We start from the raw sequence: 26,810 nt of genomic DNA on the forward strand, positions 1-26,810 counted from the left end.
CATTTTATATTTTATTATTATACTTTATACATTTTATACAAACTTTTATATTTTGCCCAGTAAAATTCAGTGGGGAAAATAAGTATTTATGGTAGGGGCGTGTTTGTTTAGGTGATTTCAAATGTCAACATTGGCTTTCAGAGATCATGCCCTCTGCCTTTAAGTGAGAACATTTAAATTGTTGTTTTTTAAGTTAATTTAACTTTTTCCAGTGTACATAATTTTTTTTTCAAAACCCAAAGGAAAAACATCAGTTTTTTACTAAATTGTTGTTGTAAACTAAGCCTAAATCTCTTACTTTATTCAAATATATAAATAAAAAAAATCTACTCTCAATTTTAACTCACTAAATCAATTCGTTCTTCCACCTGTGTTGTCTGTTATCTGCCTACACAGCATATGTTATTTGCCACACCCCATTCCTAATGTTCCCATAATTCCACAGCAGAAAATCTCTCCCATTGTTCACACTCTTCCTTCTGTGGGTGGTAACTCGTAACCCAATCTATCTGAGTCTTCCTCCATATTTCCATACCTTTTTGGATTTTTATAAATGTCCGAAAAAAGAGCATTTCAAACCTTAAAGGTCGCCAGTAAAACACTTCCCAGATATTTAGGAAAGATGAGAAAATGATCAACGTTTGAGGAGCACACCTACTCAGAAATACCTTAAAATTACATATATGCAAAACACCAATTAATTTTCCAAAAACACACAAATATTTGAGTGTTTGAATTACTTTCCTCCTACATTTCACACATTCACCCCCCAATAACTAGACAAATGCCAGAAAAAGCTTGAAAGTCAACCTTTATTGATACTGTGGAAAAAGTAAACATTTATGAGCCTTTCAATAGATGCTTCAGTATTGTTGTTAATACATTGTAACACAATATTAATGAGAATTTATAATTCTGGTTTCAATGTTTTGTGTTTGTGGAATACTACAAATCAATGTTTCAGATGCCACAAAAAAAAATCCAATTGAAAATGCCTATATCCAACAGCATTATACTGCAATCGTCGCATATAATGCCTTTCTTGTGAGTGAGTTGAAAATTTTTGCTTGTTCACAGCTGAGCACTTATTGCTTATTGATTGCAAAACTACATGAACGGGAAAATGAAATGCATGCACCAATTTTTATAAAACAATGTATAAACAGTGCTACTGTATCATACTTGAATGAAGTACAAAAGAAAGGTTATTAAAAAAACAAACGTACAAACCGAAGGCACTGGTTGATATCTGATGTGATTTTTTTCATTTTCTATATTTGGCTTCATGCACAGTATCCAGTTTTAAAAAGAGGACACCTTGTCGTATTCAAGTACCTTCGTTCAGGCGTGGGGATAATAAATTAGATGCTGTGAACTGCCCTGCAGTTGCAATTATGTTCAATGGTGAAATGTAGATGAATATTAACATACAGTACAGGTGTGGAATACAAAAAACATGACCTGACTTTCAACCTAGAGGTTCAACCTGTACGACAAACATTACAGGTAAACAGATGAGGTGAATTTCAAAAAACATGTCAAGCTCATTTTACACCGATATCAGAAGAAAATAAAACATTAGGTTTAAAGACAATGACTGATATTTTGGTTTGCTGACATTTTTATGACCACTACACTCTTTAAAATGCTGGGTTATTTTCAAACCAGCATTGGGTCAAAAAGAGACAAACCCAGGCGTTGGGTTAAATTTATCAAAATATTTTTTTTATTTATATTTGACCCAACAATTGTTTAAAACAATCCAGCATATGTTAAATAACCACCCAATAGGTTTATATCCTCTCCAATTTATTTTCACCATAATGCCCAAATGTCTCTTTTCCATGTTTGGTACAAAATGATATAAAAAGTATATGGTATTTAAATTGAAATAAAATATATTTACATTTGGGGTGTCATGTGACCTGGTCAACTTTCTCTGAAATTCACCCAGGTAAAGCTATGTAATAACATTTAAACCATTCTTACCACTTTCTAAAAGTCCAGCAATTTGAGTCATTTGCCTTAAATGAAAGAACTTACAAAGACATTTAATTGTGATGCTAAACAGCCGTTGCACATTCTCATTACTTACATTTTAACATCTGTCCCACTTTCTTTGACCAAAGACTCACCTGAGAGAGATTGCAACCTGACTGTAAAATCTCTAAACAATTTTTGTGAGAAATAAAACAAAATAAAAGCACAAGGCACATGATGCTGTAGAGTATAACATAACATCTAATACTGGTTATTTGAGAAATGTTGGCATCTTTTGCTGATATCATGGGATTATTCTTGTGTTCAAGTTAAATCGAACATAATCTTAAAAACACATTCCTTTAAACAAGCACAAGCTCTCCAGCCTGGATACAAAGGTGTATTTCAGTCATTGTGAAATACGAAAAATGATCTTTAATTATCTGCTTATGGAAAACTCAGTAGTTGAATTTTTTGTCACAACAGTTATTTACTTACAGAGATTGCTTTTTTACAATTTTTGCTGCCCAGCAACAAACTACACAACACATCGTGATTCGTAATCTAACTTGACTGATAAATACCATGTGCATATTTTTGTTATCCTTTGGCGAGAGAAGCGATTTATTTGGCTGTGAATTGCACTGCAAGGGGAGGGGCTGCATTTTTATCTCAAGCTTTGCCATTGAGGTTGGGCGGGGGGCGTGCCGGAGGTGGACAGGGTGGTCCCGGGGGTAGTCGGGCAGGTGGTGGACCAGGCGGAGTTTGAGCCAGAGGCGGTCCTCTTGGGGGTGGGCTGTTTGGAGGGGGGGTGACTGGGCTGGGAACCGGACGATAGTCTGGCGGGGGTGGAGGTGGACTTTGAGCTCTCGGAGGGGCTTTGGCCGCCTCCTCTTTCACTCTTGTGAAGTTGATGCATCGGCCCTGAGGGGACAACAAGAAGAAAAACAACGTTTCACACCAGTGAGGTAATCCTCTCGGCTGAAAATGGCTGCATTCCAATACACAAGAATTCATTTGTCCTATTTTCCAGAATCTTGCTGTGGTAATGACACCCAGATCTGAGCATTTCTTTCTCTGCTTCACTAATTTCTAGCTCTCTCTCTCTCCTACACACACACACACACACACACACACACACACACACACACACACACACACACACACACACACACACACACACACACACAAACACACAATTTCACATATTGGCTGAAGCCCTGTGAAAACCACAGATGAAATCACCCAGAATTATAAATTATACATCATGGAAAGTGTAAAATCCTCTATAACCCCAAACCTTCGGAGAGACTGTCTGGACTTTACCAACATTAGACAGTTTGATTTGTAAACTGGATACTATATATATATATATATTAATAATTATATTATATATGTAATTAATTATTAGCCAATTATCTTCACCTAAACGAATCAAAGACTGAAGTGATGGTCCACCGAGTTTTTCTGATCCTGTAATCAATGAATGAGGTCATCTTAGATTTTATTTACATAATCACGCAAAGAGTCTTGGAATCATTTTGATGCCGAGTTAAAGTTTGATAAACATATTAACTCTGTAGTTAGTTTTTCCAATTAAGGAATATAGCGAAAACCTTTTTGTCTTTTAGGGATTTGGAGTTTGTTATGCATGCTTTTATTATGTTTATTATTTATTACAGATTGGTCTGTAATGTATTATATTATGGTGTTTCTCATGCATCACTTTCACGCCTGAAGTTGGTTCAGAATGCTGCTGCTTTTAACAGGAACTAGAAAATGTGCATTAGAATACCGGTTTTAGCCTACCTTCATAGGCTTTCAGTCAAATTTACAGGGTTCCCACACCTTAGTTAACTTCAAATTCAAGGACCTTTCAAGGACTTTCCAGGTCCAACACCTTTAAATTCAAGGACTAAATGTGGGGACACATTTCAAGTGAGAGCAAAGTTACATCTTGTTACCTTTTAATATAAATTGTTACAGTTCCCTTTTGAGGGAACTCGTGCTGCGTCACTGCGGTGACACTTTGTGGACGCCTCCAGGGGTAAGTGCGTCTGAATGTGTATATCAAATTCAACCAATGGTGAGGCTTAACGACAAAGACAGGGTGATGCTGGAGTCAGGAAGTATATCTGAAATATTGCCAAAGACGGCTTTATAGGAGTGTGGCAAGGGAGACACAGCGTCTCGTTCCCTTCTCAGGGAACAACAGTTACATACGTAACCCAAGACGTGTTCATGCGTCAAATACAACTATGCAAAAAAGCATTTTGTTATGAATCAACATTCGCATACAGAAGATATAAGCATTTGAAGCGAACAGTTTAGCACGTGTGCTTAAAAAGTCTAGAATTTTTATGATATTATCCTACACTATACTGGGAATAATATGGATTTTTTTTCTTGCATAAAACAGATTCAAGCACTTTCAATGATCTGTATCTATGTATGTATATTTTCAAAAACCTCCCAAGGCCTTGAAATTTTTCCCCCAGATTCACACTTTCAAGGATTTCAAGGACCTGTGAGAACCCTGAATTTAGGACTCAGTATAAGTTGCTATAAGGGCCTAAATGGACTGGCACCAGGATATATTAGTGCTCTTCTCCAGCAACATACTTCTGCTAGGCCTGTTCTTCTTCTAGGCGAGGTTCTCGATTAAAATCAAAAGGAGACAGAGCCTTCTCAGTTGCAAATCCTCATTTATGAAATAGTTTACCTATCCATGTCAGCTACTATTGATGCACTTAAATCTTATTTGGTGGCTTATTTGTACTTGATGGAAACAAATTTTTTTTGTGTGTGTTTTACAAATTTCAATTAAGCTATTAGTTTTATACATGTTCCTAGTGTTATTGTGCACAATATCTGTGCATGTTATTTCAAAGAAAAAATAACATTTGTTTTCTTTGCTTCACCTTAAAACAAAGGTGAAAGAAATCTTTGCAGCAATGCCAGTTGATGCAATTTCATGTTTTTCATGTCTTTGGAGTGCTGTTTGTGCATATAGGAGTTCCGGAAAGTCTCGAACCCAAAGAGATATTCTTTCTAAAAGTAAAGGCTAATCCACACCTTCCTAAAACACCTCATTCAAACACACCCCAACATATCTACGTCACTGTATGGAAAGATTTGCATAACACCTCCCAAATGCATGCAAAGAATTGTATTTTTGCTGCACTATTGTTGCCACCGCTGCCATGCCGATGAGACGTTGTGCTTTAGGAGCTGATATTGCAAATGTGGTAAGGGACGTAACATTTCTGTCACAGTCTTGCGGTATTTGGCCAATCGGAATGTACTGGTTAGCTGACCAATCAGGTGGGGCATAGAGAAAGGCTTCAAAAGCTTTCCACGGTATGTGGAGAATAATGTGTTTTTGAACCTTAACAGTAAAACGGAAGTAGTGATTGTCTTATTTTCCCCGTCGTGATGAATATCTGAGTGAAACGGCTTTTGAAATGAGGGCGGGACTTGAATTTGTCCATCTAGAATTAATTGGATTGTTAGATGTTGGGCCATGTTGTTTTTTGCTAAACCGTTAGTAAAGAGAGATTGTTTCTAAGAGGGGAGGAGATTTGCATTTTTAATTAAAGATTATGATGAAACATGACCTTTTTAAAATAACGAAGCTCACAGATAAGTCATTTGTAACAACATTCCAAAAAAATTAGTTTTTAATTTTAATTTCATTGTGAAATTAAAATAAAAGCATTGCATTACACAAAAATACACAAAATAATGTTTATTTTAGCAATGTCGACCCCTTAAAATATCCTGTTTCACTCCCCACATTAAAGGCGGGGTGCATGATTTAAAAAAAAAACTTTGTAAAAGGGAGTCGGGCCGAGTACCAACACACATTTGTAGCCAATCAGTAGAAAGGGGCGTGTCTACTAACTGACATTGTTGCCTGGGTTGCGCATGTGTGGGGCGGGTCTATCAAAAGAAGGTCCAGATTCTATTGGGGTAGGGGTGTGTTTGTTTAGGTCATTTCAAATATCAACATTGGCTTTCAGAGATCATGCACCCTTCCTTTAAAGAGTAAAATGGGCAACACATGCCATTTCATGTTGACCCTCATGTCGGCATCCTTTGGGGGGGGGGGGGGGGGGTTAATTTGGGGGTTAAAGCTATTTCAGACAAAGCAGTTGGACATATGACGGAGTATTTCTGTGCCAAATCCACTTCGCCAGTATTCGTAAAAGTTTCTGAAAGTTTTTTAGGACATGAAAAATGTATATGTAACAAACTTGCTTTATTTCTTTTATGGGCAATTTCAGTGCAGGAAGTACAGTGGAAGTCCTTATATGGGCACTAACCGGAATAACCCATGCACACACCAAGCAAAAGCTGACACGAAATCAACGTTAACCAAAGAAGTGTGTTGTTGTTTGTGAGGGAAATGTAAGCTTGTTCAGCTTCCCAATGAACCCAGCCTTATGGAAACAATGAATATAGTTTATCTGGGTTAGCAGTGGAGTTGTTCAAGTGTGTTTGTTTAACGCTGGATTTCGTTGAAATAGGGCAATCCCAACCGCATCATAAGTCACAGGCGGTAAGTAAAACTTCATCAAATGTCTGTTTTGTTGGCAATCGGTGCTTAAGTGCATATAATGTAAACTAAACGAACCTGTAGTGAATCATAAGTTATCCAGAGATAATGTTTTGTTTGTGTTGCTTGCTTGTGACTCGTTACGCCTCCAGGAGCTCGTTTTTTTTCTGGGAAAGTAACAGTACAGATCTTTCTTTTATAAATCTGATAAAACTAAAGACTCTTTGGGGACACGAAGGATGTAATACTACTCTATAGGTACTCAAGCTTACCATAAGATTAGGAGAAACAACATGTATTATGTGACCTTTAAGTGTACATTACAAGACTGGTGGTGAGGTAGGTGTTTTCAACAGGCTTGTTTAAAAGTCCACGACAAAGAAACAAACATGGCTGAGGTAAAAGACCTTCTGAAACATCTGCAATTATAGCTGGAGCCATAAACCAGTCTGAGGTAAGTCTCAAGACGATGCCTGAAGTGTTTGATGTGGCCGTTGTGTAGAAACAGCGGCGTATGTGACCTCATACACTAACCTCTACCAGAGCGAGTGTGTGAGGGGGCGTTTGCTGATGGGGAGGGGGTCAAACTGAAAGCCTCTAATTAAACCTCAGAGTTTTGACCCACCGGATTTCACGTCAGAGCGGCTGAAACAGCCAGTGGAAAACTGATCTCGGTGCATTGTGGTACTGAATGCAGAAGCGTTGTGCAGATGAGAAAACCAGACTGGGAAGAGATAATAATACACTATAGAGGACAGGCAAACATATACACAGACATATTCTGTACTGCTGAGCTCTGAACCTAACCAAAAGAATTCGAAACAACCATCTCGTCGTATGAAAAATCACGGTGGGAATGCACAGCTATGTGCAACCACATAAACTATAGAATACTAGAGATATTAAGTCAACGGGTACCAGCAGCCGTGTGGTTACCATCATTTATCAAAACAGCTTTTGTGTACATCAAAATAAACAACATGAGGGGGAGGAAATGATGACAACATTTTTGAAAAGGGAGGCGAACTTTAAAAAAAAGTTGACATGACCTTAACTTCGACCTTAGTAGATGTCGCTATAGTTTTAATTTAAACATCTTTTGACGGCAGTCAAATGTCACAGTATAAGCACCGCTGGATATGGTTTATACTTTAGTAATGTAACTTTATACAGGAAATGATGCCTATTTGTTTTCCATGCCTAAAAGTGAGAGAAATTGAAAAAAAGTCTGTCTGGGAATTTTTCAGCCCTATCGTCACAAACCACAAAGCAGTCGAGAGTGAAACAGGGTAAAGAGGCGAGAGCCATTCCTCTGCAAGAAACTTTGCATCATGCAACCCTCTGCTTAAGGCCGTATGGCTGTGATTTTGTATGCACATATGAATCTGCCATGTGTCATTTAAAATTTGCATGGAACAGATGCATGTAAAATAAAAGATTTTCCTTAAACATTTGAGTGCCAGTTTAAAAGGTTATGGTGGATTTTCTGCAAATAATTCACAGTTTTAAAGATGCTTTACCCCAGATCACTGCATTGAGCTATGATTAAAGGTCAATGTTAGACAAATTAAAAAGCAAGACAAAAATCTGTCTGGAAAATGCCTACATTTATGTTTTATTTCTTTTCTGTGACTACTGATCTGATGCAGGTGGCAAGCTGTGACTATGATGTTTCTTGGCACTCGTTTGGCCTACGGGGCATTTTTTTACTGGGTTGACAAATGAAAGGTAAAGAAATATCTGGCCAAGTATGATGTAGCCAGGGCTACGGCAGAAGAGGGTGGAGCAAACCAGTCAAAAATCTACTAAACGGCTAAAGCTTTTTGGTAGAAACTAGTTGAGGGTTTTACGCAGTTTTTACACCGCAACTCTGGAAAAGCGATAATGGAGGTCAGGTTTTTATGGGTTTTTGGCTTGGATACTCACGTGATCTCCTGGTTGAGGTCTCATAAGTGAAACTTGGTCGTATCCACGGCGGAAAAGAGCCAGAATTGCATCGAGTTTACCCTGAACATAAAAAATGAGCTATTAAACACAGCACTTAATAAAACAACACAATAAATCTATAAAGTAAAGCTTACGACAGGCTTTAAACATAAAGATAAATCCTTACCCCTAATGGGAGAATACCACTTTCTGTCTTGAGCTTGCCTCCTGCCTTCTGACTTTCTGGGTTTGGGTTCAAACGGCTCAAACTCCTGCTCAGGCATCTTTATCACAGCATTCTTGGGCTTTTCAAGCTTAGCACCTTCTTCAGTTGATCCTTTCCCTCCCCAGCGAACCTGGACCATAGGACAAAAATGTCTTTTCAGATCGCACCTTAAAACAAACTAGGAATATTTATTAGTTATTTCAGCCAAAAGTGTGTTTTTCACTTTTTCTCATGAGATATTTTCATATCTTACTTCTAGGTCTGTTTCAGATATTTGAACTGATAGGGTTTGACATATGGGAGTATTATAGTTATGATAGCTGCTTGAGTTCAGAACAGTCGCCAATCCTGTGCTCTTCTATCTCCACTACCTTCTGGAAAAATTCAGCTGAATCCCTCTTTACATCAAAGAAATTCCTAAATACACAACTGGAAACTTCACTCACTTTAAAAGCGCTTTCTCTTTGTCTTACACAAACAGCTTTGTTAAAAAAAATTATGATCAAGGCATGGAAAGTGTCCAAGCAATGTGACCTTCAAACTAATCCTAAAACGATCCTTCCAGAATTTTTTTTTTTTGTGATTGTTGTGGGCAAAAATCCTTGATCTTGTGGCAGGTTTTCTTAAAAAATGTGATGGAATATGCAGGATATTTATGCAATTTTATGCGATGAAATGTGATGTAACTTGTAAAAATTGCGGGAACTTGCACTTAATCACGTCAATTCATAACAGTTTCCATGGCAACAGCTTGTGTGAAGTAAATGCAACATTTTTTGTACTTTCTGCTAAGATATATGTGATTTTTGCTACGAAAATGTGGGGATTATTCATATGCAACCCCGCATATTTTGCGCATGGAAATCTGCAATTTATGCTGCGAAAGTGCGACGTATTTGAAAAAATGATAAATATACGGACTTTGGCTGATTATGCATTGAATCATGCGATCGTATAATCGCGTTTTTTCTGGAGGGACTGCTAAAAAGATGATATTGTTAGTTTTAAAGGAATACTCCACTTATACATTCTGATAATTTACCCACACCCATATCATCCAAGATGTTTTGAGGAAAACATTCCAGGATTTTTCTTCATATAGTGGACAGTTTACAGTTTCAATGCAGCTTCAACGGGCTCTAAATGATCCCAACCGAGACATAAGAGTCTTATCTAGCAAAACGATCCTCATTTTCGCCAAAAAGAGTAGTTTTAAACCTCTACTTCTTGTCTTGCACCAGCCGTGTGATGCAAAAGGTCACGTGTTACATATGTGAAACACAGACTTGCAGACCATTTTCAACAATAAACTGACACAAAGACATTAATCTCATTCCACATACAACAAAGTCTGAATGCTCCTCTTTCTCCACACTTAAAGGAATAGTCTACTCATTTTCAATATTAAAATATGTTATTACCTTAACTAAGAATTGTTGATACATCCCTCTATCATCTGTGTGCGTGCACGTAAGCGCTGGAGCGACCATTTAGAGATAAAGTTAGAAGTGACCAAACACATCAACGTTTTTCCTATTTAAGACGAGTAGTTAGTAGGAACTATATTTTATGGCGTAATAGCACTTTTGGGAGTACTTGGACTCGCCTGAAAAGTCCGCTCCCCTTCTCACTCTCATAATGGGAGAGGGAGGGTGTTACTGCGCCGAGTCGAAGTACTCCCAAAAGTGCTATTACGCCATAAAATATAGTTCCTCTTTTAAATCCACTTAGAAAAGCGCTACGTTTTATTTTGTACCACTAAACTTGCTCGTATAACTACTCGTCTTAAATAGGAAAAACGTTGATGTGTTTGGTCACTTCTAACTTTATCTCTAAATGGTACCATTGAATGAATGGGGCTAAGCTAAATGCTATCGAAGTGTCGCAGCGCGCTCCAGCGATTACGTGCACGCACACAGATGATAGAGGGATGTATCAACAATTCTTAGTTAAGGTAATAACATATTTTAATATTGAAAATGAGTAGACTATTCATTTAAACGCTGGCGCAGTACTTTCACATACATCATGCGTAACCTTTCAATGTGATGACGTAACACGTAAGGTCGCGCTGGGGCATCACACAGCTAGTGCAAGATGAGAAGTTGTGGTTTAAAAGTACATTGAAGAACATTTCTCTAGATAAGACACTTATGCCTCAGATGGGATCTTTTAGAGCCCTTTGAAGCTGCGTTAAAACTGCAATTTTAAACTGCACTGAAACTGTGAACTGTTGAGGTCCACTAAAGTCCACTATATGGAGAAAAATCATGAACAAAAACAAAACAAAACAATTTCTTCTCGACTGAACAAACAAAGACAAACATCTTGGATGACTTGGGGGTGATTATGAGAATTTTGTTTATGAAAGTGGAGTAACCCTTTAATAAAATCAAACCTTGTGACTCAAAAGTGCTTGTGGTTCAATAGATAACCTAAACTAACTGCAATAACTTTTCTTTATTGAATGTACCAACCTCCATTCTTTTAATTCCTCCAACTCCTCGACCACCATAATATGAAGCATCTACGGTGGGCCACTTCTTTTTTGGCATTCCATCCTCATCGTCTGATTCCTGAAAATGATGCACACAATGAGACACCCAAACATCCGCTCACATGAGTAAATGACTTATGCAACCATTGCTGCTTTTTGACATGCTAATGTTGTTATACTCCAACATCTTGTGGTTTTCATTAAGGTCTTGTCATGAATGTCTCTTAGTTAGATAATTCAGTTTCTTGTAACTTTGCGGCAACATGGGAATTGCTACCAAAAACATTTAGGAGACGAGGCCAATTGACATCTATTTGATCGAACAGTACACTTGAGAGATCATTATTAGTGGATGTTAAAATGTGCAACTGGGTTTTGAAACTTATGATAAATCTTTCCTTTAAAAAAGAAAGGCAGCTGTATTACATGTGTGTCTCATCCTAGTTCTTTATTTATTAATGAAATTTGTTGTTTTGGGAGCCTGGATTCAGTAAACATTTGGACATGTTTGATTGTCTTACATGTAATTCAGTTACAGAATCTTCAATTAATATCAGGCTGCAGTAGTGGCTGTTAAGGGACTAAAGAGTATTTGAACCATACCATAGTAAATATTACAGTTTTTTACGATTGCTTTGACAGATTTTTCAATACTTTTAACAAGTTTTCAAAACTCTTAACACAGTTAGCACTACATCCACCTATGTAAGCTATACTATTAACACATTTCTTGTTGGTTTAACACAAAATGCATTTAATTAACACAAATTTAAAATGATTTAATTTCTTTTACAGACAAGCTCAAACAAGACCAAAACAATAGTTCTTTACTGTCAAATTTACAAATGCTTTCACACAGCATGTCAAAACAGATAACATTATGTCCTCAACTTGACTAGTCAAAGTAAACAGCTGTTTATATGATGAATTGAAACATAAATATATTCCCTGTATTTTATTCCATTGGGATTGAAAAACAACTTATTGTACCAATGCAAATATATAAATCACAGCTGATTCCCACCTAGGAAACACACTCAGGTTCTTTCAATTGCATGACTATATGGTATACAATAGTGTAAAGGACGGCCTCTTTAGGTCGATCTTGTGCGGAAAAGGAACAATATGAGCAACACAAAAAATAAGATATATGGCTGCACAAGTCAACTGAAGACCACCAGGTCAAGGGGAAGATTTTCCTCCAGTCCCACCTGGATGCAATAGATGGTGCATTCCCAGACATCACAACTGAACACTGTCTCTGAATTCGAACTACCGATCTCTGGGTTCCAAGCAAGTCTCGCTAACCACTCGGCCACATGGCCATATCTTAAAATGGTCTATAAGGCAGACTTATTGCATTCATAGCAAACTCTATGAGAATAGGTGAGAATATTTTCATGTTAAATTGTTAGTATGGTCATATACTTTTAAAATAACGAACTACACATTTAATTACAGATTTTTAATTGTACATTTAGATGAATTTGTAATTCAAGAAAGCAGAAAAAACAGTACTGTATAAATAATATAGACTATTCGTAAGTATAAATCATGTTGGTACAATAATGCTGATATTTGTAAATAAACACATTTTTATAGGCCTAATCATGTAATATAGACATAGGTATGTCATAGACGTCCAAATAACGTCCAAAGAATCACCCAGTTCAAACGTCAAATGTTGCCCGTAACTATGACGTCCAAGTAGGGTCATGGTTGGACATCCAAATAGTGGACCTAGTTTGGACGTCGAATACATGTCCAGAATTGGTCATGGACCGACGGACCCAATATAGACATGATCTGCACGTCTATCCGACGTCCTGTGTTTAGTGGGTAGGAATGGGGCAAAGAGCAGCAGTCAATATGGTCATTCCAGCAAAGGAAGTCACGCCTTCTATATAAAGTGGCCAATCGTCAATTGTTAAAGATGAATGATTGTTGTTGGTAGGTACATGATGTAAGTAGGATGGAAACCCAAACCGAGCAGGGGCAGGGTTCGGACAGATATTTAGAAATTATGTTCGTGTTCGGGCTTGGCACGATAAGGCATTGAGCATTTGAAATTTAAAACAGCTTATTATAATAATAGGTAGACAATGGGCCTGTTTAAAGCGATAGTTCATCTTAAAATGAATTTTTTATGATTGAAAACCGAACAGTATTTATATAATTTTTGTTCTACCTCTAATACAACACTATCCCCAGAGCAATACGCGTGTTCACATCACCGTCTTATACCGCCACCTACTGTTTCGGGTGCACAGCATGAGGGCGCATATACACTATACGGGGCTCTCGATACAGTAGGTGGCAGTATGCACCTATGAAGTTTTTTCGCAACCTGCTATTAAACATTTGATGAATAAGACGGTGATGTGAACGCGCGTATTGCTCTGGGGATAGTGTTGTATTAGAGGTAAAAATTATATAAATACTGTTTGGTTTCGTGTCTTAGGACATTAATGTGTCGTCACGAGCCGCAGGGTTTAATCTGATTTTGTTACCATCCACTTCCATTATACAACTGACAGACTGAAACTGTTGGAGTTAAAAATCTACTGAAGAAACAAAGTCACCTACATCTTGGATGGCCTGAGGGTAAGCTGATAAACATAAACATTTTAATTTAAGGTGAACTATCGCTTTAACATCCATTTTCATGTGTGCAGACATTTGTTCATGTTGCTGAGACAACCCGATTTTTAACTTTGTCGGGCTCGGACATAAATATTAATGCCTGTCGGGTTCGGTTACTGCCCTGTCGGACATGGGCTGGGCTCGAACAGAAAAATGCGGCCCGATCCGCACTCTAGTATGGTACGTGGCTATGACCTAAAAGTAACATTCACCGAATGCAAAATACAAGAAAATTCGGCATGCTGACATTTTTATGAATTTTAAGCACTTTTATGTGTTTTCAACTCGATACAATGCTGGGCAGACCTAATGCTGATGGCCAGCTATGCTCACTAAGGACTATTTATGGTGTTGCCTAACCATTACACCTATCCATAAAAATTGTTTGGGTCCCAACAACCCTGCGGCTATAACTGGTAATCCTCTAATGGATAAAATTATAACTTACTGGCTCTGGAGGTGGAGGAGGAGGTGGCTCTTTGATCACCTGTGGACAGAAATGTCTTACTGTCAGTGTGTGAAATATTAAGCATATAGCCTAGTATATGTCACATTATCAAAATACAAGTGAATATATGTGACCCGGTCTGTGAAAACCCAGATAAAGTCATTTTTGTGATTTATATAAAATCATCCTACATAATGTAAATAACATATAATAGAGTAAGGTCATATCAAAGATTGAACTTAAAGTGAAATCAATGACTGAAATCAAATTTTGATGGTCCTAATCTCATAATTAGATTAAAACATACAGATTATACATACAGGGTCACACACAGTATGCATTATTTAGAATAGCAAGCAAAAACTTATCCTTATTCTGCTCATTTGAAATGTAATAGCTTAATTACAACGTTTACGGCAAATCCTTGCTCAAAGATGAACACGACACTGGAAGTTAAGCCATGAAAACACATGAAAGTTTCTCAATGGCAGGTAATTAAGATGATAAATGAGGCATAGACTTACTACAGTGCAGCAAAGCGGCCAAAACCACCACATGAACAACAGAGCCAATAACAGAAATAACACAAGAAGAGTGATCAAGAGGATGGTGCCATCAAACTGAGAGAAAGAGAGAGATAAAGACATTATTAACAAAAATAAGTGCAATGAAAATACCACTGTATTATCATGCAAAAGGTCTAAACACTAGATCAAATCTTATGCTTTCTTGCTTAAAGGGACACTTTATTCAGCTCTCACAGAGTTAAACACTTGATCCCTACCATTTTGGAATCCATTCAGCCGACCCCCGAGTCTAATGTCACCACCCTCAGCATAGCTAAGCACAATCCATTGAATCTGATAAGACCATTAGCATTGCGCTCAAAAATAACCAAAGAGTTTTGATATTTTACCTATTTAAAACTTGTCTCTTCTGTACTCTTCTGCAGGAGGCGCAAATAGATTATGCAGCAGCCGAAAATAGTCCCATTGGTAACTTTCAATAGCTGGGGACTATTTTCTGGCACAGTGTAATATCATTGTGCCTGCTGCAGCATAAGCTATTCTAAAAGTGGTAGTGCCAGACCCGGAGATCAGCTGAATGGATTCCAAAACCGTAAAACTCAATTGTTTAACTTTGGGGGAGCTGGAACATAAGGCAATTTTCAAAAAAAGTGGAGTGTCCCTTTAACATGAGGTTGGTACACAAATGTATACTGTGCCTTTATGGCCTGGTTTCACCGAGCTAAAGCCAGGACTATGCCCGGAAGTTTATGCATCTTTAATAAACATGCCTTAGGAAAGATACTGGTGTTTATCGTGAGACAAATCAATGGCACTGGATTATTCATTAGCCTTAAGCCTTAAGTCTGTAAAACCAGTGGTATATGTACTTAAAGGAATAGTCCATTTTCTTAAAAGAACAATCCAGATAATTTACTCACCACCATGTCATCCAAAATGTTGATGTCTTTCTTTGCTCAGTCGAGAAGAAATTATGTTTTTTGAGGAAAACATTGCAGGATTTTTCTCATTTTAATGGACTTTAATGGACCCCAACAATTAACACTTAACTCAACACGTAACAGTTTTTTTCAACAGAGTTTCAAAGGACTATAAACAATCCCAAACGAGGCATAAGGGTCTTATCTAGCAAAACGATTGTCATTTTTGACAAGAAAAATAACAAATATACACTTTTAAAGCACAACTTCTCGTCTAGATCCGGTCGTGATGCGCCAGATTGACCCCACGCAATACGTCATGACGTCAAGAGGTCACAGAGGACGAACACGAAACTCCCCCCCAGTGTTTACAAGTGTGTTGAAAGAGGACCGTTCCTATGTTGTTGTATGTTGAATAAAACTAATTAATGTCTTTGTGTCAGTTTATTGTTTATAATGGTCCGCAAATGTGCGTCCTATATATGTAACACGCGACCTCACTACGTCACTACGCATTTACGTTAGGTCGCGCTGGACCGGACCTAGACGAGAAGTTGTGGTTTAAAAGTTGATATTTGTTATTTTTCTTGTCAAAAATGACAATCGTTTCACTAGATAAGACCCTTATGCCTCGTTTGGGATTGTTTATAGTCCTTTGAAACTCCGTTAAAAAAAACTGGTGCGTGTTGAGTTGAGTGTTGGTTGTTGGTGTCTATTAAAGTCCATTAAAATGAGAAAAATCCTGCAATGTTTTCCTCAAAAAACATAATTTCTTCTCGACTGAGCAAAGAAAGACATCAACATTTTGAAAGACATGGTGGTGAGTAAATTATCTGGATTTTACTGATAATTTTTAATACTGATAACCGTACTATAAACCCTAAATAGCATAACTGCATCAGTGCTTTACATACAAACAGTGTCAAAGTGAAAAGAAAAAGTGCCATATGTTAAAGAGGAAGAGCACATTGCATTTTTAAGTCTGGAGAGGACAAGCAATTTTGTGGGATGTGCAAAAAGCCTGCTCAGTCAAAATCTGAAACAGAGACATTTGGGGATTTTGGCCTGGGGCAAACTAAGCCCTTGTGGTTTGGCCCTTCATGTGTGTGTGTGTCGCTATGGGAATGGTGTGTGAACTCAGTTTCATGAAGAGAGAGAGAGAGAGACGGCCTGGATGTGATGAGAGGAGAACAGATGAGAAATAATAAGGGGTTGTGTGGAAAGGAGAGCATAGCACTGACAGAAAACCTTTGCAATGATTTTCAATGTAATGATATAATGACTTTAAATGATTATACTGGCTGCTGAATTTAGTTAAACATAATCATACATTAAAGACACTTGAAAACATTCAGTTGTCTGCTGATGTCATAAGCTGGCTGTGTTTTGGGCGTGTTGGACTTACACACTCTGTTGTGGTTATGTGTACGGAGCTGGTGATAAATGACAGACCCTCGTTCATGCTGACCTGCAGGTACACCACCCTAAAGTGCAAAAGACCAAACATCTTTATTTTTCACTTTAAAACATTTTAACATTACACAACATAAATACATTTTTTATTTTAGTATTTATTATTTATTTTAATATTAGACATATGAGCCACAGAAACCTGCACATTTTTTCTGCTCCTCATACTGTAAATGGAAAGGGTTTGTAGCTCTTTTGTTACGCAGAAAGAAAACTTTAAGACCATAATTATCCCCCTTACAGAGCCCCGTAGGGTGCTGGTTAACTTTTGGTGCAGTCAGCTGTCTGGTCTTCCAAACATTCGATAAAAACAGCATTCCAGATTTTTAACATTCCCTCATGAGGTTTCTATCTACAGAACAGGGTCAGAAATGCAACGGAGGCCAACTTTTGACAGATAAGCTCATCCTTCTCTGATGAAGAGCATCTACTGTGTCCACATTCCACTTTTGGAAAAAGACGACTGAACAGAATGACTTTTTCCTGACGGTAGTGGTTGAGACACACTGCCAAGTTTGCATGTTCGCACATGTATCTGACATAAAAGAGATAATATACAGTCAGCAAGTCTTTATCACAAAATAAACATCTGACTCAAAATGTAAGCACTGTAAGCCAAAGTGGTTTGATTTGCGATAATGACCAGCTGACTTTACATTATGCCTGTTAATACACTACTACTTACCAACTAAATAAAAAAAAATACATTTTACATATTATATTACATAACGTGAGAAAGAGGCCATAACGTGCTGCGAGAAACGTGAAACCGTCAAAATGTATGAAATTTGAAAACGTATAGAAAGAAGGTAAATATACAGTGTATATGTTCAATATACAAAACTACCTGAATGACGGAAAATGACACACGTCTGATCATATCCGAGTACTCTTTTTTGCTTTTATTGAGTTTTGTTGCTTTAAATTGAGGTGAGGTATAATAAATATTAAACATATCATCTTTAAAAGAAGCGGTCTCTCTCTCGTCCACTTGTCATCCGATCGACCAAAACACATCTTACTACCAGGTCTAACAAGCTCTAAGAGAGGGAGAAAATAAGTATTGAAACAAAGTATTACGATTAAAAAGACCCATGGTAAATGGAAATTTTTTATTTCACTATTAAGCACTTTTGAACAAAACAAGCCAAATTGAGCGTTTCGGGCATTTGATGCCGTGCGAATTGAACTTTTCGGGCATTTGATGACGTGCCAATTGAAGGTTTCGGCATTTGATGCCTTGCAAATTGAGCGTTTCGGGCATTTGATGCCGTGCCAATTGAGCGTTTAGGGCATTTGATGCCGTGCAAATTGAGCGTTTCGGGCATTTGATGCCGTGGGAATTGAGCATTTGGGGCATTTGATGCCTTGCAAATTGAGCGTTTCGGGCATTTGATGCCGTGCAAATTGAGCGTTTCGGGCATTTGATGCCGTGCGAATTGAGCGTTTCGGCATTTGATGCCGTGCGAATTGAGCGTTTCGGGCATTTGATGCCATGCGAATTGAGCGTTTCGGGCATTTGATGCCGTGGGAATTGAGCATTTGGGGCATTTGATGCCTTGCAAATTGAGCGTTTCGGGCATTTGATGCCGTGCAAATTGAGCGTTTCGGGCATTTGATGCCGTGGGAATTGAGCATTTCGGGCATTTGATGCCGTGCTAATTGAGTGTTTGGGGCATTTGATGCCGTGCGAATTGAGCATTTGGGGCATTTGATGCCATGCCAATTGAGCGTTTGGGGCATTTGACACAGGGCAAACTGAGTGGTTTGGGTATTTGTCGCACATAATTCACACGCATCACGTGAGTTGTAAAATCTAAACCTTGGCGGATATTTGCGCCGTGTTAACCAATCGGCTTGCTGTAGTAGTGACGTGATTATGACATAGCGAGCTGAGGCAGAAATACGAAACAACAGAGGACATAATCCTCGTCACTGTATGTGGACACCCAGAGGTGTACAACACATACACAACCAACTATGCGCAATCAGCAATTGATTCGCTATATTCGCATCTGGTGTGAACACACAGTAAGAACTTTTTATTCTTTTGTTTACAATTCACCTGCCCTTCCAATTCTTATAAATTATTTGGTTTGTTGTCGTTAAAGAAGGAGATTGAACCCTAAAAACTCCAGACCAACCACCCACCAGACTACAAAATTGGATAAAAGGAGTAAATTCTAATAAAAGAAGTGTTAGGGTTGAGGAGGGAGGCCAAATAAGCAACTCTATAGATTTCTCCTAATTTTAAGTCATGCAAAAAAACTGAGCAATCTTTAACTTTAAGTGTGTGAAATGCAGAAGGGTTTAAACTCAGTGTGGGAGAAAATCTGGAACTTCAATGGTCTATGGGAGCTGTAAATGGACAGAAAGAAATCATGGATGAGGAACAAAGAGAAACCGAGGGTGTGGGATGGATAACTGCAATGATGTGAATGACCCTGAAGAATCATCAGCTTTAATCACTCCTTAGAGTCAGTGATCATCTAAAGCTTAGACTCTAATTCTGTGGATAAAAAAAGCAAATGCTATTACAAAAAGATGACCACAACCCTAATAAGGCCTTGTGTTTGTTTAAAAACACATCTTTTGTCCTTTCGTCCATGCAGCATTACTGTCAATGACAACAAAGCTTTATGAAAACGATCTCCAAAGTGGACACATTTGAAAGACGTTTTTGGCCCAAAACCAAGATCCTGGACGACAGTATACCACAGTTGCTTTCCCTGCCTTCCAGTTTGATAGCGTTATTAAAGCTTGTTGACTGGTTTTAGCTGGTTTAAGATGGAACTAGGTTTAAGCTGGTCCTCTCAGCCTGGCAGAGCTGGTCTTCAAGCCTGGTTCAGCAGATTCAATCATGCAATACTGGGAAAAACCGAGCCAAAAAGATGACCTCACAAGTAAACCAGACAGTTAGGTAGGAAGTGGAATGTGACCTCTGACAGAGATCTTAAACATGATCTAATGCATGACAGACCTATCTGTCATCCTTCTTAACGAACACACTTACTTTCCAACTTCATCTATAACAGGCGCTGGACACAGCAAGAAAGTGTCTTCCACGGTCGCAGGCTTAAAATCTGTTAACACAAGAAGAAATGATTTTATAACTCATTCATTTTCATTTTGTAGAAGTGCTCAGGCTCTTTGTGGGAATATCTCAGGAAAAAACACTCACTGAGCGTGTCTGTGTCATTGATTTTGAAGCTGCACAGGACCTGGTCTATGTTTCTGGCATGTCGAAATCCGTTACCTCTCACCACCACTTGAAATGACTCTGAAACACAGATTCCCACAGTTTTCGCTCAAAATAATCTTCACAAGTTACGTCATTTCCCTGCTAAAATATAGCTTGTCTGTCTTTTCAGCACATCGGTCATTGTTTCCTGTTGAAATAATCAGAGATCAAATAGCACAGGGTAATATAAAACCACAAAGACATATTTGAGTAAATCTGTTTAACAGACTGTCATACATGTTTAACACTCAAATTGTCCTTTATGAAAACTTGCCCATTTATTTATATGTATTACAGCCATTTGACAACTGTAAACACATCCAAATAACTAATAAATGCTCAGACAAATTAAAGGCACAATATGTAAGATTTTTGCATCAAAATATCCAAAAACTACTAGCACATCGTTATATATTTTGTTGACGTATGCACTTACATTGTCCCAAAAATCTTTTCAACAAAGTTTGAATTCAGAGAATTTTCAGATTAAGGGCTAGATTTACTAACGGCTTGCGCCAGTGCAAATCATCATTATGGCGTTAAATAATGACTGTTGTTATTTACTAAAGACGCGTAGTGGATAATAAGCGCTGAAAAGGTGTGGTCTAGTTATTTTTGCGACTGATGTCATATGCATTTCTAGGAGTTTAGATGCAAAATGTATGGGAGAAGATTACTTAAATGATTCATTAAATTATTTAAACTTCTTGTAAACCATTATTTTTGTCATCCAATTCTTTTCAGTGTATTTTGGCTTTGTTTGGATTTCACACACCAAATTTTAGCTGCAATGTCCGTGGTGCTGAACTCAAGCTCATCAGGTGTTAGTAGATCACCCGCACCCCATTGGCTCTGCTTATTTGTGACCCTGAACTAATTTGCGCTGCTATTAGTAGATTGTGTTGGTCATTATGGAAATCAGCGCCTGTGTTTTTTAATTTGCGCATTTTTGGAATTGCGCTCTTGCGCTAATTTGCCCCGTTTAGTAAATCTGGTAGCCTGACGTTGTCATACTCAATTCTAGTCAGAATTTGAGTCTGATACCGCTCCATTGAGCTAAAATTATGAGGCGTGTCTCAACCGAAAAATGACTCTGCACTCAATTGGATAGACATACGACCAATCAGAGCAACGGAGTGTGTGACTTATGTTGAAATGGCGTCTTTAGCAGCCTGACCGAACTGCTAGTAATTTCGCTACAATGATACTAACATCATTGTAATTATACTAAGTCTGAGTTAGCGAAGGTACATCAACACCTACTATGTTTACAACATTTCATTTATATCACAACATTAAGTATTTACTAAGTCATACAGTAAGACTATATCTTACAATTTGTACGTTAGGTGAACTTCATCCATGACGATAGCTACCCATTACGTTGGCTTGAAAAATATAGGAGCCTAGCATGTCCCTCCACTTATTCAGCAGTCACGATTCCAGGCTTCCGAAAAGAAGCTGTCAACGACCGCTAATTATATCCATCTCGTCGTGCACGCCCAGTTGCATCGCCATGATACCCATTTCAGTTGCTTCTTTAACTTTGTCCTCCATAGGAAGGACGGCGAAAACATAAACAAATGCCTTGATCGCGTTTCTCTGTTCCTCTTTTTAAATCAATGCTCTGTCGATATCTTTTAGAACAGACTCAATGTCAGAATCCACACATCTGAATTCACCAGCGGCAGCCATTTCATTGTAAACAGATTGAACACATGCGCTCTTTGGTGACGTGGTTGATACGTTACTGTTGATCATCTGTCCATCATCGTATAAAGCCCGCCCTCACAATTTGATTCGTCGGCCGGTTTTGGTATTGGCATAGTAGCTCCTCAACGGTGAATCCCCAGACCGATCTACCCGTTTTTCAAATTGTGGTGGGCGGGGCTAAGATCGGCTGGCACCCAGGCTATAAATCTGGCCCTTAATCATCGCTACATTTCACTTAAACATGGAAAAGACAGATTTCCATGATATGTAACTTTAAGTTTTAAGTTATGAATTAAAATTCTTAATGATTTACAATATGCTATAAAAAAATCTATTTCAATTACAAAATGCTAAATCTGTAAAAAAAACATGCTTAATAATATAAATCCATATTTACAAAAGTCCATAATCAAGTTGCTTTTCTAGAATAAAGTTATGACCACAGCTATTAAGAAACTAAAGCAAGGATCTTGTTGAATAATTTCATACCTCCAGCACATACACTTGATGGTTCGGCAGCAAGGATCTCAATGCAGGATTTTTTGATGATCTACAAGACAAAATAACATTTCAATGCAATGCTTCTCTTGAAGAACTGTTTTAAATGAATCGGTAGCAGAAAGGTTTACTTTACCGAGTCAATCATTCCTCTCAGGGCTTGGAAACCTCCCAGAACAGGAAACACATGCTTACTGGTGTCTGCTATGGTAGCCAGCTAAAGAACAAACACAAGTTTATTTACTGCTCATCTAAGCATCAACTGGCTGGCCTGACCATATAAAGTACTAGAGATTTACATTCTGGTAACAACATACTTGAACTTAGGAGTACCTCAATTTTTTTACACTGACATTTTTATTGTTGCCAGAATTAGTTTTATTATACACAAATATACTTTAAAGACGTCAAACAAAACATCACCTGTGTCTCATTGAAGTCTTTAACTCCAACACAATAAACAATTGCACCCAACGTCCGAGCTCGTGCTGCCTGGGGTTAGATATTAAACAAAAATATATGACACAATTAATAAAAAGCTGGCTGTTTATACACTTTTACACTCTTCAGATTCAATATGTGGATGCAGAATGCTGGACGTGGTTAGATGAGTTACCTCTTGTTGAGCTGCAACCAGCTGATGTTCTTGCAGCTCACCATCCGTCAATGCAATTATCACACTTGCAGTTCCTACAAAGTGAGGATCAAGTCATCAGCTGAAGATGACACGGCCATATGGACAACATATTCGTAAGTGCATAGCCTACTGAACATTTAATTTCAATTTGGCGTTTTTTTCTTTTTAAACAGGAAGACAACTAAGGATGTTTTCACACCTGAGCCTTTGATTCGAGTGTTTTCTACCTTGGTTCGGTTCATTTAGCCATATGTGGACACGGCAATCGCACTTGGATCCCCACCAAAACAACTGCCTGAACGAGGTGGTCTCGGCCTGATTGAAAACCAATTCTGAAGCGGTTTGGTATAAGTGTGATAGCAATCCGACCCATGAACAGGCTGTCTTCTTGCTTTTTTAACCATAAACATACCTGATAGCGTTTTGGTGACGAATTCTAGTGAGCACATCAATGCCATTCAAAATCAAAGCATGCATTTTCCTTTAAAAATGTTTTTAAAGTGATAGTTCACCCAAAAATGAAAATTCATTTTCGCCTTTATTGGTAGACAGTAGTTTGAGAGACGACAGAAAAGAAGAGGGTGGAGAGAGAGAGGTATGGGATCGGCAAAGCCGGGATTCGAACTCGGGTCGTTTGCACCATATGTCGGAGCGCTGCCCATTACACCATCAGCTCCGGCCATTTTCTCATCTTCATGTTGTTCTAAACCTGTACGAATTTCTTTTTTCTGATGAACACAAAAGAAGATATTTTGATAAATGATGGTAAACACACCGCTGATTCTTACCATTGACTTCCATAGTAGGAAAAAGAAATACAATGGAATTCAATGGGTACCGTCAACAATGTGCTTACCATCATTTAGCAAAATATCTTCTTCATCATTTATAACAACACATCAGTAATATTTGTTTTCCTACTATGGAAGACAATAGTTACAATCAGATGTGTGCTTACCATCATTTATGAAAACATCTTCTTTTGTGTTCATCAGAAAAAAAAGAAACTTATACAGGTTTAGAAAAACATAGGGATAAAAAAATGATGACAGAATTTTTTTTGCTGACCTCTCTCTTTAATTGCTCTTCTTCGTAATACAATAGGTCTTGTAAGAATGTTGTCCCATCTTTTTTATTCACGAAAAATTTGCAGATGCACTCTGACCAATTAAAGGAGAGTTTACTCACATGTGACTTGTATTAGCAAAAGGCTTGTTGAGAATCGACAGCCGGATGACGTAAAGATACCCCGAGAATGATTCAAGAAATCATATTTCGTCTCGCTCTCGCGATACTTTGACGTCATCCGGCTGTCGATTCTTGCGGCGCTGCATAAAGTCGAACAAGCATAATGTCTGGTTTGTTTGGAAATATTGTCCAAACAAAGACGAAATTGAAACATTGAAAAAAAGCAATCAAACTACAGGTCTGAAAACACCCTAAAAGAGAATAGGTTTCCACATTATTATGGCCATATAGTAGAAAAAATGCTGGTACAAAAGCTGTCACTGGAGCAGTACCGTAAATATGTCCCTTAAATGTACCATTTAGCTACAGATATGTATAAGTTTATGTACCTTTGAAGTACAAATTTGTGCTCTTTATAAACAAATGTGTACTTTTTAAAAGGGTATCACCGCATTGACAGCTTATGTATCTGTACTATAACTGCAATGCTCTGTTGAAAGGCAACATAGGGTGTTTTTAAAAAAGCCTACCAAAGTGCCCCTGGTTTATTTGCTCATTTGCCTGTGAATGAAAATTGAATAAAATGATCAGAAACAATCCAAACACATTAAAGCAGCTCTATGCTACATCTGAGCGATAAATTGCTTTATAACAGTTTTCTACCTTTTCTAAACCAAGGTGCATAAATGTATCTCCACCTGGGATCTCTCGTTTTAAAGAATTAAGGCCTTTCCTTATAGTCTCCCTTGAAAAAGAAAACAAGGAAATAAATAAATACACAAATAGAAAAAACAAATAAAAAATATATAATACGGTATGTGACTCTGTCTGTGAAACCCAGTCTCTGGAGCATCAAAGTTTGATTTCACATTCATTAAAATTTTTGACATGACCTTACTCAGTCAATATAAAAGATAACGAGGTTATATTTACACAAAATGTTCTTTACATAATGTAAGACAATGGTTCTTAAACTGTTCGGCATGCGCCCCCCTATGTGTAGGGTGCATCCCTGCTCGGCCCCCAAAGAAAATTCATGACATAAAACAATTTCAAACTTAGAATTTGATTTAAACATATAATATTATATAATTTAGTGCTGTTGGTTAGTAGCCTTATTTTTCAGTTTTTTTTTTAAATACACAGAAGTTAGGATAAATTAATGTGTTTTATAAAATTTCATAAAACTGGGGGCCCAAGGCAACCACGGCCCCCAATTTGGGAACCACTGACGTAAAATGATTTAATAAACAACGCATCACAAATGAAATGACTTTAGCTGGGTTTCACAGACTGGGTCACAAATGATAAACGTGCAACTACTGTAGTGAAAAGAAAGTGTGATGTCACTGCACCTGTTTTCAGTGAGTTTCATGATTGTGGTTCCTCTGCTTGAGAACACAATAAAGGACATTCGCAGCATTGGGCTGTGAGAGGATGAAAAATCAGTAATGGTTAAACTTTAACTTAATCATAATATGACATGATCATCTGTGACACACTGTTTTTTAAAGGTAGGTCACACTTAAAAAATAATATTTTTGGATTATGTAATAAAATATTAAACAGAGTGGCATGTATTCAGAAAACAGCACAAACAAAATTTTCAAGCAAAACATTACACAAATTATTTTGTTAGGTGTCACTTTTTGGTTGTCAAATTTAATTATGTCAGCTATTAAAGTGATCAAATACACCTGCATGTTGTTACTCTGCTTGAACACCTGTGTGAACTTTAGGGGAATGGATTTCATCCACTAAAGCCACTTTGGGATCAGCTTGTTAAAGTCGTCATGAAACGGAAGTAGCGATTGCCATATTTTTCCCATTGTGACGTATATGCAAGTTAAATGGTACGGCTGGAATTGAATTCGTCCATTAAGAACTGACTGGATCATTGGAAGTTGAGTTATGTTGCTAACCGCTGCAATCTTTTCCCGGACCCGTTCTTAAGCCATTCGTCTTAACCGGAAGTATAGAGAGATCATTTCGAGGAGGGAAGGAGATTAGCATTTTTGTTTAAAGATTATGAGGGCACATTATTTTTTTAAATAATGAAGCTCACAGATAAGTAATTTGTAAAAGAAATACCATAATATTACAAATTTTCCAAAGTTTTTAATTTCAATTTCATGACGACTTTAAAGGGGCCAAAGAATGAATTGAAATAATTTGTTAAATTGTTCTCTGATATTTACATAAAAGGTACGTGGCTTTTTGTTAAGTGCAAAAACTATACACGTCCATTTACAACCCTAGGATTTGCCATCAGAATGAAATGGTCTATTATTAGCTTATTTGAAAGAGTTATTAACAGGGCCAGACGGAATCTGCTGAC

At 37.7% G+C, this 26,810-nt stretch overlaps 1 protein-coding gene across 1 annotated transcript in view; it reads right to left on the reverse strand.

The window, feature by feature from the left end:
• Positions 1 to 793: 793 nt before the first annotated feature.
• The window catches only part of antxr1c (ANTXR cell adhesion molecule 1c), a 36,384-nt gene continuing 10,367 nt past the window's right edge, over positions 794 to 26,810 (reverse strand). The window contains exons 3-18 of the mRNA XM_073866571.1: positions 25,828 to 25,899; positions 25,136 to 25,217; positions 25,003 to 25,033; positions 23,264 to 23,337; positions 23,071 to 23,139; positions 22,784 to 22,864; positions 22,639 to 22,699; positions 20,377 to 20,475; positions 20,209 to 20,278; positions 17,131 to 17,209; positions 14,803 to 14,898; positions 14,279 to 14,317; positions 11,168 to 11,266; positions 8,648 to 8,820; positions 8,465 to 8,540; positions 794 to 2,904 (exon numbers count right to left, since the gene is read on the reverse strand). Of these exons, the coding sequence (XP_073722672.1) occupies positions 2,653 to 2,904; positions 8,465 to 8,540; positions 8,648 to 8,820; positions 11,168 to 11,266; positions 14,279 to 14,317; positions 14,803 to 14,898; positions 17,131 to 17,209; positions 20,209 to 20,278; positions 20,377 to 20,475; positions 22,639 to 22,699; positions 22,784 to 22,864; positions 23,071 to 23,139; positions 23,264 to 23,337; positions 25,003 to 25,033; positions 25,136 to 25,217; positions 25,828 to 25,899 (1,453 nt within the window). The 3' untranslated portion in view covers positions 794 to 2,652. The remainder of the gene's footprint in view (positions 2,905 to 8,464; positions 8,541 to 8,647; positions 8,821 to 11,167; positions 11,267 to 14,278; positions 14,318 to 14,802; positions 14,899 to 17,130; positions 17,210 to 20,208; positions 20,279 to 20,376; positions 20,476 to 22,638; positions 22,700 to 22,783; positions 22,865 to 23,070; positions 23,140 to 23,263; positions 23,338 to 25,002; positions 25,034 to 25,135; positions 25,218 to 25,827; positions 25,900 to 26,810) is intronic.

This window comes from Misgurnus anguillicaudatus, chromosome 4 (assembly GCF_027580225.2).
Source record: "Misgurnus anguillicaudatus chromosome 4, ASM2758022v2, whole genome shotgun sequence".
Taxonomy (NCBI): domain Eukaryota; kingdom Metazoa; phylum Chordata; class Actinopteri; order Cypriniformes; family Cobitidae; genus Misgurnus; species Misgurnus anguillicaudatus.